Genomic DNA, 15,016 nt, shown 5'->3' on the forward strand with positions numbered 1-15,016 from the left:
TATCTTTAGTATTTAAATAATTAAGATGGGCTCTTGATGATATTCCTGTGTAAATTGAAGTTGTCTTTTTTAAATCAGGCATCTGAAGTCTACAATTGTTGTACTGTATATGTATTGGGAAAGATTAGATGCTGTGACAGGCTTGTATTGTCGAAACTTCGACGAGAGATTGTACTTTTCCGCAAGTTGTGGTATAGTTTTATGTATTCTCTTTAAATTTATGTAAAGTGGAAATGCATATTATGTAGAAGAAGGATATTATGTTTCGTTGTTTGTATTTAGTAGTAAAAAATGTTGTCTTAGTCGTTTCGTGTGTTTGATTGTAAGTATACTTGTGGTATTGCTTGACTACCGGATTGGTTGTCGCACGGTAGTTAGTCGAAGGCTTGGTTTCGGTCAAAGATGGCCATGAAGGCAGTCGCTTCATATCTGTAACGTAGTGTGGATGTAGCCAGTGGAGGACTCAAGAATGCAGCCATAATTGTCGGTGTTTACAAATCCATTTAAGTATTCCTGTTCATTTTAAAGTACATTTTGGGAAACTTTCTTTAGAAGATGCTCATATCGAAATGTAAGGAGAATTTCTTGAGGTGTACTTTAGAAGTGGGTAGTGAAATAGAGACTGTGCTTATGCCAGTCTAACTGTATGTCGAGCTAGGAACAATTGAATATGGCAATAGTAAATTCATATTGTTAGTTTAGTTAATATACACAACGCAGTGTATTAATATAATCACAATTTAAACTAACATAAGAGTGAAGTAACTTTGGTGTCGTAGCATAAGACTTAGGCTATAATTTGGGTCAGTACGTTTCAGATCGTTTAGGCTATACGACAACACTGACAATTTGAAATGCTATACTTATTCTGAATGAGTCGGAATAAAATGGTGCCGTGACAAGGATTACAGTGAGTGGTTGTTGTATTAGAGATCGATATAGTTAAAATTTATGAAAGTTTAAGGATTGTTGTGATATTTGACGATAAAGATAGAGACATGACTGGCTGATGGTGGTGGCCATATTAGAATGTCGCATGTTAGCCGAGCCCGACATGGCATAGTAGAATAAACTCAATCATTGCCTAGCCTAACTGTAGCCTGACTTTTGATAATAACTCATTGGGAACTTGAACCTACCTTTCTTTTTTTTGTATTTTTCAATTGGTGCACATTAATAAAATAAAGTTGAGAAAATGGCTATGGCCTATCCTGATGTATTTCGCATAGAGCGAAAGGTTGCTGTGATAGGGCATTCTCACGTAAAACATCTCAGTCATTTTATGACAGGTTGCTGTAGTAAAAGTGATGTAAGACTAAAACAGCCCTTGTATTATCGCACTTTTGGGAAATCAGGAGCAGTGTGCGATAACCTACTGGATCCTGTGTTAGTGATCAGATTGACAGCTTATGCCCCAGATATCGTTATCCTGTTCATCGGAGGAAATAATATTGATGTTAATGATGACGATCCAGAATTGGTCAGTAAAGTAATAAAAAATAAGATCTTAGGACCAGTAGAGAGATTGGAAGGTATCTATAACTGTAAGGTTTTAGTAATTAGTGTAGAGATTCGTAATGCTCCTAGAAACATCCCTAGGGATAGATATCGAGCACGAAAAAATCTACTAAACCAATTATTGAAGAGAAACCGAGAAATAACTTGTTTTCAATCAGTTAATAGAAAGAGACTTTGCCAGTGATAGAGTGCATTTACAGTATGATAGTTATAAGACACTAGCGAATCACTTATGTGAAGCAGCTGATGCCTATGCCTTTAGTCAGGATTGGTAAATATTGTACCAGGTTGTGCTTACGCCAACCCAGGAATTAGGTTAAGTTAGGTTAGGCAAAATGATGGTTGACACATTTCCACTTCATAAATTCATTTTTTCCTTTATAAATTGTAGGTAATGGAAAGGAAATATTAATTTTTTTTTCAAAATTTATGGTGAGTTTTAAGATACTTGAATGAGATTTAATATGGAATAAACCCTGTTGTGCATTGTATATATATATGTGTAGTCAAGGGCACATATATATGTAATTGGTGTAATGTTTAGTCAACTTTTAAATATATTTGCTAACACGGTATATATATTATTTTTTGGAGTTGGCGGTTTGTACACTTTTAGTAATTAGGAACTTGTATATTAGGTGTTGGTAAATTATAGGCTAAGATGTCTGACCTAGGAGAATTGAAGAGGAGACGGGGTTTTAAGTCTGTGATAACTAACTGGTCAAAGAAGGTTGAAACTACTATTGATGCAGGTGATATCAATAGTATTTCTTCATTGAGAGACTCCTTGAAGGAATATTTACAGAAAGTCCAGGAACTGGATAATGAAATATTAAATCTAACAGATCTGGAGAACAACCTGACCAAATTATGAATCAAGCTGAATATAGCCTAAAGGTAGGCACTGAAATTCAAAGACTAAATTCCTCCATCATGAGTCTTCTAGCTGTGAGTGCACTAATAACGCCTGTTAAAGCTACTGTGAAGTTACCAAAATTAGACCTCAAACATTTTGGTGGTAATGTAACAGAATGGAATTCATTTTGGGAACTTTATGAAGTATCAGTGCACCAACGTACTGATTTTGAAAATATACAGAAGTTTTCTTATCTGAAGGGCCTATTGGAAGGTGAGGCTCTGGAACTGATATCTGGTTTTAAATTAGAAGGTGATAAATATTTGCAAGCAGTGAACTTGTTAACCCTTAAACGCCAACTGGACGTATCGTAAGTCGGCTAAAATTGTCTGTCGGGTGACGAGCGGACGTACCGTATGTCGACTACAAAAAATTTCAACCTTCGGTCAACTTTGACTCGACCGAAATGGTCGAAAAATGCAATTGTAAGCTAAAACTCTTACATTCTAGTAATATTCAATCATTTACCTTCATTTTGCAACAAATTGGAAGTCTCTAGCACAATATTTCGATTTATGGTGAATTTTTGAAAAAACTTTTTTCTTACGTCCGCGCGGTAACTCAGCCGAAAATTTCAGAAATCCTTTTGTCATTTTGTTGTAATTTTTGCGCCGTTTTATATTAGCTGTTACATAAAGTTTTATATATGAAAATGTGCGCAATTTCACGTAAAATACAACAAAAAAAACCATGGTTGTAGCTTTTATCAGTTTTGAAATATTCTCATATAAATCACGATAAGTGCCAAAATTTCAACCTTCGGTCAACTTTGACTTGACCGAAATGGTCGAAAAACACAATTGTAAGCTAAAACTCTTACATTCTAGTAGTATTCAATCATTTACCTTCATTTTGCAACAAATTGGAAGTCTAGCACAATATTTCGATTTATGGTGAATTTTTGAAAAAAACTTTTACTTAAGTCTGCCCGCAGTAACTCGGCCGAACATCTCAGAAATTCTTTCGTCACTTTGTCATAATGTTTGCACCATTTTATATTAGTCGTTACATAAAGTTTTATATATGAAAATGTGTGCAATTTCATGTAGAATATAACGAAAAATAACTCATGGTTGTAGCTTCTATCAATTTTGAAATATTTTCATATAAATCATGATGTGCCAAAATTTCAACCTTCGGTCAACTTTAACTCGACCGAAATGGTTGAAAAATGCAATTGTAAGCTAAAACTCTTACATTCTAGTAATATTCAATCATTTACCTTCATTTTGCAACAAATTGAAAGTCTCTAGCACAATATTTCGATTTATGGTGAATTTTTGAAACAACTTTTTCCTTACGTCCGCGCACGGTAACTCGGCCGAACATCTTGAAATTCTTTTGTCACTTTGTCGTAATGTTTGTACCGTTTTATATTAGTCGTTACATAAAGTTTTATATATGAAAATGTGTGCAATTTCATGTAGAATACAACTGAAAATAACTCATGGTTGTAGCTTTTATCAGTTTTGAAATATTTTCATATAAATCACAATGTGCCAAAATTTCAACTTTCGGTCAACTTTGACTCGACCGAAATTGTAGAAAAACAAAATTGTAAGCTAAAACTCTTACATTCTAGTAATATTCAATCATTTACCTTCATTTTGCAACAAACTGGAAGTCTCTAGCACAATATTTCGATTTATGGTGAATTTTTTGAAAAAACCTTTTTCCTTACGTCCACGTGGTAACTCGGCCGAACATCTCAGAAATTCTTTTGTCACTTAGTCGTAATGTTTGCACCGTTTTATATTAGTCGTTACATAAAGTTTTATATATGAAAATGTGTGCAATTTCATGTAGAATACAACGAAAAATAACTCATGGTTGTAGCTTTTATCAGTTTGGAAATATTGTCATATAAATCACGATAAATAGAAAAAATTCGACCTTCTGTCAACTTTAACTCGACCGAAATGGTCGAAAACTGCAATTGTAAGCTAAAACGCTTACAGTCTAGTAATATTCAATCAATTACCCTCATTCTGCAACAAAGGGGAAGTCTCTAGCACAATATTTCGATTTATGGTGAATTTTTGAAAAAAACTTTTTTTTTACGTCAGAGCATTACGAATTCATGCATCATTTTGTGATAATATTTTCTCTGTGTTGCTTTGATCGTTTTACAATTTGTTATATACCAAAATCATCGCAATTTAGCGTACAATACAAAGAAAAAAAATAACTCATTAGCTTTAACCGTTTTGCTCAGGCACGATTTGTATACACTTATATATGAAATTTTTTTTTTGCGCTGTCATATATTTCAATATTTATGTATGATAATGATATTTTTTTCATTTCTGATGGTTGCATACTAAACTTGAGGCAATGTCAAAAAAAAGAGCCAAAATTGAACTCTTAATCTTAAAAACTAAACGTGCTGTGATTTTTTGAAAAAAACTATTTTTCCGCTTCGGCGCTAACTCCCGAACGCCGCCGGCATACGGGAGACACTTTCGTAAGTAGAAGCTCGACATTTAAGGGTTAAAAGGGACCTATGGCAGAAAAGACGAAATCAAGTTGTGTTTAGTTAGAAAACTCTTCCAAACTGAGACTCCCAAGGCAGATGCAGAATCGCTACAAGGTTTTAGAGCGCAATTCGAATGTTGCATAAGATCATTGGAGAGTGAAAAACTGGAATCGGAGTGAATTATATACCATCTTGCTCTACACCAAACTACCAGGTAGTGTAAGTGAAATAATAAAATGAAGTTGTGGAGAAGATTGACTGAAATTTGACACCTTTAAAAAATATCTTGAAGAAATACACAATTTGGGGGCTTTTCCACAGACTGAAACAGCAAAGGCTAATACATTGACAATGGTATCTGCTTTCTCAGTAGAACAACGGGAATCTGTGAGACCAAAAACAACATTGGTAAGGCCTAAAGAAAGTACAAACAAAGCCAAGGTAAACCAGGTTAAAGGATCTGCACTTTGCAGAGGCAACCACATATGGATACATTGTGTAAATCTTATGTAACCAGAGGAGGAAAGATTGAACGACTCAGAGCTCTGGGTTTGTGTTTCATATGTGCATCCAGTAAACACTTTAGTTCCGACTGTGACAGGCAAGGTTGTAACAATGGTTGCACTGTTAAGACATCATAGTGTTATATGTAATAGAAACCAGCCAAATAAATCAAAGGTAGGTGGGGTACAAGTTGGAACTCTCTCTTTGACAAATACCAGACAGGGAACTAAGACGACTAGGAAATTGAGCTTACCTAGAGCCACAATAACCCTAAAAGGTAAAAAAGGTTGCATTGTGCAAAAAAGAGGGTTGTTAGATACCTATGCCCAGAGATCATTTATAAAGAAATCTGCTCTTGAGGGACTCCACTATAAAAGCAAGGGAGTTGAAAACATAACATTGACAGGGTACTTAACTATTACACCAGTTAAGGAATATGAGATAGTGAACATCGTTGTACCTCATCAGGGTAGATTAATAAATATGGATTGTATAATGGTAGATGAGCTACCAGAATATACAAAGAAATTTGGCATTAAGAAGAACCTAAGGTCATTGTGTAAAATGAAAATCAGTTTAGCTGATAAAGATTTTGAACTACCCATAGAGAAGCAATCACCTATTGAATTGTTAATAGGGGTTGACAATATGTACAACATCTTACACCCAGGGTTTAGAAAATTTGAAAATTTAGTATTGCTACCAACCATATTTGGTTACATGGTAACCGGAACATGCAGTTCTCTTCCCACCAAGGAGACTCATGTTTCCATTTTAAAATTGGCAACTGACAACATAATTATGGCTGAAGGGGCTACTCAATTAAAGGATCCAAGGGAAGATCTTGAAAGTTTGTGGAGTTTGGATCATTTAGTTATTAACTGCAGTGAAATAACGGAACAGGAACGGATGGTATTAAAGAACATTTAGAGTACCATAACTTATTCTGAAATTGACAAACAGTATGTTGTGGCATTGCCTTGGAAAGGCAATAAAAGGAGATTAAGTTCCAACTTTGGGTTGGCTTTAAACAGATTAAAACAACAGTGTGTCAAGTCTCAGAAGAACACTCAGTATCTAGAACACTACCAGAAAATCCTGGAGAATCAGGAGGATAGAAGGTTCGTAGAGAGAGTGGAATATTTTAAAACAGAAGACTGTTATTTCTTGGCACCTCATGGTGCTAAATAGGACAGTGCAACAACCCCTATTAGGATAATATTTGACTGTTTGGTTAGACAGGGGAAAAGTGGGTTGAGCTTTAATGATGGTTTGTGGATGAGACCACGTATAACAGCTGACCTGCTCAAAGTTCTACTGCAGTTTTAGGCAAGGATATACCTGCAGAATTTGTGGAAGCAACAACTAGATTGGGATGGACAACTCCCAGATCCATTACAGAACCAGTGGGTTGAGTTATCCAAAGACAGAAAAATGTCTTGGTATTTCCTTTCCTAGGAATACTAGCCTAGGAAAGGGGGATTCACACACATATTCTGCGATGCCAGTGAGTCAGCATATGGTTGTGTAGCTTATAGAGTAAAGAATGAAAACTCTCATTTAATGACAGCAAAGGCAAGTGTAGTGCCTATTAAAGAATTAACTGTTCCGAAACTTGAGTTGATGGCATTGTTGCTAGCAGCAAGAATGGCCAAATTTATTAAAGAATCCTTTGAGAAGGATGAGTTTGTGGAACTGTTCGTTTGGTTGGACATTAAAGTTGGCTAGTATCGAAAAGTGTTCTCCCTGTGTTTGTGAAGAATAGTATAGGAAATAAACTCTAATTCCAGAGGCGATCTTGTCCAATGTGCCTACAGATGATAATCCCAATGACTGGTTGACACATGGGAAAAGGACAGAAATGATCTTGGATAGTTCTTTCTGATGGGAGGTACCCCCTTGGTTAAAAAATTCCACTTGGCCAATAGATAGGTCATGGGTTGGTGGATCACTTGTACAGGGTAGGGAAGAGAACATTTTGGTCCATACTGTAAGGGACAACCTGAATGGTAATACAGGTTGACCATCACTAATCCGGCAGCATTGGGACCTAGAGGGTGCCGGATTAGCCATTTTGCCGGATTAGTCATTTATTAGGCTAGAATATACAAAGCACAGTAGCTAAGCACCTCATCCTAGAATTAAAATATCCCATAAATCAGTACAGGTTGGTTAATAAAGAAAAGACAATTATCAAATACAGGTAGTGGTCGAGTTACGATAATTCGACTTACAATATTTCGAGTTTACAATGGGGTTAGCAATTAATACCGATACGAAAATATTTAGGAAATATTTTTAGATTTTGTGCAGGCGCAGGCAGCGAGAGAGACTAACTTACAATAGACCAACTTCTTTTCCTCCATCTCTTTATTCCATCTGCTAGTTAAAAAAGTAAAAGAGAATAAAAGTATTGTTAGTAACGTTATACTCTTGCGTAAATGCGTAGAGCCATAAACAACTGAATGGGAAACTGTTGTTTTGCTAATAATCGTGTCAGATAACAACTGTTTTGCTTGTATTTCAACCATCGTATGGTAATACACAATTACTGTAGTTATGTTACAAATGACATTAAGTACTGTACAATAGGACTGAGATATTTTTTACACTATACCCTTATTCGCTTTGGAGAAAAGATCAGCAGGGAAATATACTGCTACAGTAACTTTAAGCTGCAAGTTGTAGCTGAAGCTGAGAAAACAATGTTCAAGCTGCTAATGACTATAAATTATTGTGCATCGGCAACATGGATGACACTCGACCATAAATAAAATTGGAGAGAATGTATTTTAATCAAAACTACTGGGCATGAAAGAATACAAATTACTTCTGTTTTCACGCCGATAAAAGATAAATACTTAAAGCTTGTATTATGATGAAATCAAGAGAAAATAGCGAACGGAATCTTGATTTTTTTACACAAAACAAACATGCCCCAAAACGCCAGCCGCCCGCGAATTCATATATTAATGAAAAAATAGCTAAATTAATTTCACAACGTCATATATTAATGAAAAAAATATCCTTGTCCCAAATTAATTTCACAACGTCAGATGTCAAAAATCATTTAATGCTTATATTGAAACGATTAAAACACTGCATTATTAAGTTTTACATAAAAAAACCTTCAAATTATGAAAAATATCCTTCAAAACCCCAAATAAATAAAATAATTTCTGATGAATATATTTGAAAAGCCATATGAACGCCAACTAGTAAACCGGGACTGCCTGTAAATAAAGTATCCATATTCATTTCGCTAACTAGAAGCAAGAAAAGTGCTTTGAACTTAGTTAAATGCGGCGAAATAAACACAGTGATATCGATTCCCAAAACAAAACATTGATTGCAGTTTACAGTACAAAAACAATATGAGAATATATGCAATTGGAAACAATGTAGTAAAGCATAACTTTTTACAAGATCCATGAAAAAGATGCACATTTGTTATGTTGATATTTGTATAATACTGTTAATATGTGAATAGAGTTCAGTATAATGTAGGCTAGGCTACGAGTTTGTTGATGCAGCACACTGCGCCACAAAATCGAAGCGGCCGGCGAGCGAGTTAGCACAGCGACCCGGGAAATTTGAAAATTAGTGCGGAAACATTAGAAATTACTCTAGCCGAAATTTGTGCTGGATTACTGATTGTTCCGGACTACTGATTGCCGGATTAGTGATGGTCAACCTGTACTCACTTGCTGAATTGGGAGAGATTCAGCAAGGTTAAAAAGGACTATGGGACCACAGCACGGATCCTACGATTTTTGAATGATTGTAGGAGTTCAGTCAGTATGAAGAGGCATGGTGAATTGACCTTGGAAGAACTCCAAGAGGCAAAGAGTAAGACCATTGCCATATCATACAGAGAGAATATTTCCAAGAGGAATATGAGAGTTTGATGAAGGGGGTAAGAAAACCAAAACTGGCTCTCGCATACCAGTTGAATCTTTACCTGGACAACGCGGTAATAAGGTGTAAGGGTAGACTAGAACACGCACAGTTACCTGAATCTTAAGTTTCCCATACTATTGCAGAAGAGTTGCTATGTTACTTGGGTAATTATTAAAGAACATCATGATGCTAATGCTCATATTGGTGTAAATGCCACTGTGGAGAGTGTCAGAGAGGAGTTCTGGATCCCACAGATAAGGCAACTAACTAAGAGTATAATACACCATTGTGCTATTTGTAGGAGAATGCAGGGGAGGCCATATAGGCCCAATGTAGTTCCTCCATTACCTGAGTTCAGGATGCACTGTAAGCAACCATTCACTACCACAGGCGTGGACTACACCAGTGCATTATGGACTAAGGGAAAAGGACAAAGGCCTGAGAAGGCTTATATCATCCTATTTACGTGCCCGATAACCAGAGGCATACATGTGGAGCTAGTTGATAAATTTTGTAGCAGAAAAGGTTTCCCAGCACTCATGTTGTGTTGAGTGACACGCCACCACGCTTGTAGCGGCATCAGAATACCTTAAGACCATGTCAGAGAATCCCAGGGTAAAAGAATATCTGTTAGATATAAAGTGTAACTGGAAGTTCATTCCAGCGAGAGCACCATGTTTTGGTGCTACATGGGAAAGGCTGATATGACTTCTGAAGTCATGCCTAAAAAAGATTGTAGGCCAAGCCTTGCTCAGTTTTGAGGAACTGACCTGTGTGCTGGTGGAGCTGGAAGGAATTATCAATGACAGACCATTAAGTTACATGCCCAGGGATTTGAGTCAGCTGGAAATTTTAACCCCTAACCACTTAATCCTTGGATGAAAGCTCAAGTCCTTCCCAAGAGAAGTAGTAAATTGGGAAGAGATCTCCGGTGACCCTACCTACGGACGGAGAGAGTTCACCGAGAAAAGTATTCCTATATATATCCAAGTTGTGTGACGACTTGTGGAAGAGATGGGAAAGGGAATACTTAACAACGTTAAGAGAGACCCATCGAGTAGGAATGGAGCATGGCTATTGGCCCAGGATAAGGGAAGTTGTCGTCATTCATGACGAGGGGCCAAGGAGCAAGTGGAAGTTGACCCAAGTGATCGAGTTACACATGGGGAGAGACAGGGTCCCAAGAGTGGCTACTCTAAGAATGGCATAGCCAGCTTATGAGACCTGTAATTAAATTATACCCCCCTAGAGCTGTGGCAGGAGATAAGGGAAACTAATCCTCCGACAGATGACATTCAGTCAAGCATCTGCCCGAGCAGAAGGACTGCTCAAATAGCTGCAGAGGCCAGAAGGGCATTGATAAGAACAGGACTATTGTAAATAATATAGGCATAAGTTTTCTTGCGGGGAAGTATGTCGAAACTTCAACAAGAGAGATTGTGCTTTTCCGCAAGTTGTGGTATAGTTTTATGTATTCTCTTTAAATTTACATAAAGTGGAAATGCATATTATGTAGAAGGAGGATATTATGTTTCGTTGTTTGTATTTAGTAGTAAAAAATGTTGTCTTAGCTGTTTTGTGTGTAAGTATACTTGAAGTATTGCTTAACTACCGGATTGGTTGTCGCACGGTAGTTAGTTGAAGGCTTGGTTTTGGTCAAAGACGGCCGTGAAGGCAGTCGCTTCATTGCTGTAACATAGTGTGGATGTAGCTAATGGAGGACTCAAGAATGCAGTCATAATTGTTGGTGTCTACAAATCCATTTAAGTATTCCTGTTCATTTTAAAGTACATTTCGGGAAACTTTCTTTAGAAGGTATGCATATCGAAATGTAAGGAGAATTTCTTGAGGTGTACTTTAGAAGTGGGTAGTGATATGGAGACACTGCTTACGCCAGTCTAGCTGGACATCGAGCTAGGAACAATTGAATATGCCAATAGTAAGTTCATATTGTTAGTTTAGTTAATATACACAATGCAATGTATTAATATAATCACAATTTAAACTTACATAAGAGTTAAGCAACTTGGGTGTCGTAGCATAAGACTTAGGCTACAATTTGGGTCAGTACGTTTCAGATCGTTTAGGCTATACGACAACACTGACAATTTGAAGTGCTATGCTTATTCTGAATGAGTCTGAATATGTATACCATTAGAGTGCTAAGCATTAATAAGTAAATAGGCACAGGTAATGATGGTGCTTTTACTACCAATTGTACATTGTTTGGTGGGACTTAAAACTTCTGTAATTTTTTTTACATTGTGTACCTTATTTGTTCCCTGCCCTTTTTTTCCCCAAACTTTGTTATTTTATGTAGTTAACGCAGAAAGTAAAATTGCAAAATGTAGGATGTCTTTTGGTCACTGATAACGTTAACTAAATTTTTTGAGACACAAACTTGGAGGATGAGCAGGAGCATTGGCCATGACAAAGCTTTTAGAGGCAGTTTTCCTCCTTGAGGTATTTCTTGATGGTAGGGTCAGCCATTTCATTCATCCACTTAATGAAAAATTACCTGGTTACCGATGCCTTACTGTAAGCCATCCATATCACGTTTAATTTATTTTCCATTGCCTTAGTTTTCATAAACACCAGTTAGTTCTCCAAGTGGCAGACAAGCATTGGCTTTGGTTTTTATATCTCCAATTGCATTCCTGCAGAGTAGGAGTTGGTCTGTCCTTCATTGGCTTTTGCCTTGCCAGTGACTTCTCTTTGGTGATACAGATCTTGTTTGTCATATTCTTCCAAAACAGGCTTGTCTCACCACAGCTGTACACTTGTTGGGGAACTAAGCCTTCAGCCTTCACATGGTACTAGAACTCTCTCTCATGTTTTTCAACTGTATCTTTGTCAGTCCTAGCAACCTCCTCATGCTCACCTTTGTATGCCATTTCTCTTTGAATTTCTCAAACCATCCATAACTGGCTTTGAACTCTTGAGTGCTACCTGTATCAGCAATTGTTCCAGGAATGGTTTCCAAGAGGTCAACTTGCATTTGTTCTACCTTCTCACGTAAGATGGTCTCAAAAACACTATTGCTGGACAACTTTTTCATTTATCTAAATTAGAAAAAAAAATTCTCAACCTCTTCAATTGTTTGGAACCTTTGTTTCTCAACAGATTTCACTCCCTTCAATATTAGCTGCTTTGATGGCCTCTTTGCTTGATCAATAACTTGGTTGTCATTTTCATATTTTCTGTTGTTTCCTTTTGAATCTCTGTAGATTTTCTCTCCCTTTGCCCTGCTGGCATCTCTAGCCATCTTAGGAGCCATGTTGCTGTACAGACAGTACCATTAATGTACTCGGTATTTAACACTTGATTAAGACAAGGCACATACAGGCAACAGTTTAGTAGAGATGAGCACTGAGTAAGACCCAAGCGCAGACTGTGCCCTTCCCATTGTTTCAGCTGGGAACTGCATAAATGTTCCAGTTGGTCATTTTGGTCTGTCCTTTAACTGAGCACAAAGTCCACTAATGAAGCTGATTTTTCATCTGGGCAGAATGTCTGTCAATCGAATGGTCTGTTATCTGAGGTGTCTGTTATCTAAGATATGGCTGTTTATACAGAGGTAAAAATTTGAGCAAGGGCTAATTAAAGTTTAACAGCCAAGCAAGAAAAGACCCAAGAGAGTGGGTGAATGTGAGGTGCAGAAATCCATGCAGTTGGAGCAAAGAAATGCTGCAAAGAACTGTTAATTTGGCATACTTTAAGTGGAGACTGTTATGTGATTTTTCTAGAAAAATGTTAAATATTAAGTGTATTGTTATAAATTTGAATCTTTATTTTAACACATCTTTAATTATGAAATGTGTAGATAGAGAAAAGATGTGGAAATGTAAAAGATTTCAAGTTTATTCTTATAACTTTAAAGTTCTTGATTTCAAGTTTATTCTTATAACTTTAAAGTTCTTCCTGTGATAGTGGCGACATAACCTGTGAAGGCACCTTCTTATTTTTAACTTTCTCAATCAGGCCTAACTTGCACTTTGTGTTATTTAACATTTCACTGCAATTCATTATTGTATGATGTTATTTCTTAATAATTGTGTATATGAATTTTAATGTTAGAAAACATTTTGATCCCACAAGAGTGTCATGCAAAATCAGAGCAGGTAAATAAATTTAATCCCCTGGTGTAGTACAGATGATTGGTTTTAGAGCCATTCCAGATACACTTTTCAAAATAAAAAAAAAAATGTATAGGACATGCAAAAATCATAAAAAAGCTGAGCTAAAAAAAATTTATTTTATGAAATCCAACCTTGCAATTGTATACAAGAGGAAGTTAAACTTCTCTCCCCTCTACAAGAAAATAGGTTTATAGAGGTATAGAATCTCAGATATATTTTTGGTTCTTGCTCCTTTATAGTTTAGCATTTATATGGATGTGTTACTTATATCAACATTTACAAAGTTTTTTTCCTCTACAGCTTGTTCAAACCCTGGTTGCTCCGCAGAATTCAGCACAAGTTGTTACTTCATGTCAGAAAGTGATGAACAATTGTGGCCTCTTACAGGCCCTAACATCATTACTTATGGCATCAGGAGTTCCAGTAGATATATTAACAGACACTATAGTTACTGTGTCAGACATGATTAGGGGTTGTCATCCAAACCAAGAATTTTTTGCAAATATGATGGCTCCTTCAACTCCACCCAGGTGAGACAAATGGAATTTTCTTTTTTTTTTTTGTAATTGATATGTCAACATTTTGTTTAAAAAATTAGCCTATATGATTTTTAATGTAGTACATAGTAACAGAAGTCTTGTGCAGAATTGTCAACTTTATTGTTACAGGTTGACCATCACTAATCTGTCATCACTGGGACCTGCAGGGTGCTAGATTAGTGATTTTGCTGGATTATTGAGTGGTTAGTTTAGAATACACTTAACCCAACAGTTAAGCACCTCATCTTCCCTTTAAAATACCCTGTAAATAAGTACAGGCAGTCCTTGGTTATCGGTGGCCTCGGTTATCGGCGATCTGGTTTTATGGCTGTTGTCTAGCGATGACAGTAACCAGATTTTTTACACCGATTCCTGGTTATCGACGCTGATCTCCGGATACTGCTGCCGATAAGTGAGGATCAGTGCTGTTATTGCTGATTTTCGGTTGTTGGCAATTTTCGGTTATCGTCATGCTGTCAGGAACGGAACCCTGCTGATGACCGGGTACAGGCAGTCCCCAGTTATAGATGGGCTCGGGTATCAGCGATCCTGTTTTTCGGCGCTTGCCTAGCGATGAAAATCGGCGGTTTTCAGCGCCGGTATATGCCAATTTCTGTTTATCGGCGCCGATGATTGTGTATTGGCACCGATACATACCTAACAGAGGCACCAGTAACTGAAAATTGGTGATTTTCAGCAGGCGCTTATCGGCACCAACAAGCACCGAAAAAGTGTCGAAGATCACTGATTTTCAGTCATCGGCAATTTTTGCTTGTTGCGCCATTGGAACGGAACCCCTGCTGATAACCGGGGGCTGCCTGTACAAAAAAAAAAAGTATATCTTAGTTTAACCAGACCACTGAGCTGATTAACAGCTCTCATAGGGCTGGCCTGAAGGATTAGATTTATTTTACGTGCCTAAGAACCAATTGGTTATCTAGCGACGGGACCTACAGCTTATTGTGGAATCCGAACCACATTATAGCGAGAAATGAATTTCTATCACCAGAAATAAATTCCTCTT

The 15,016-nt window shown here is 36.9% G+C and overlaps 1 protein-coding gene across 1 annotated transcript in view; it reads left to right on the top strand.

The window, feature by feature from the left end:
• Window positions 1-15,016, top strand: part of p115 (General vesicular transport factor p115) — a 311,820-nt gene that overhangs the window by 102,197 nt on the left and 194,607 nt on the right. The window contains 1 exon segment of the mRNA XM_067084261.1: window positions 13,754-13,983. Coding sequence (XP_066940362.1) covers window positions 13,754-13,983 — 230 coding nt within the window.

Source organism: Macrobrachium rosenbergii, chromosome 41, assembly GCF_040412425.1.
Source record: "Macrobrachium rosenbergii isolate ZJJX-2024 chromosome 41, ASM4041242v1, whole genome shotgun sequence".
NCBI lineage: Eukaryota > Metazoa > Arthropoda > Malacostraca > Decapoda > Palaemonidae > Macrobrachium > Macrobrachium rosenbergii.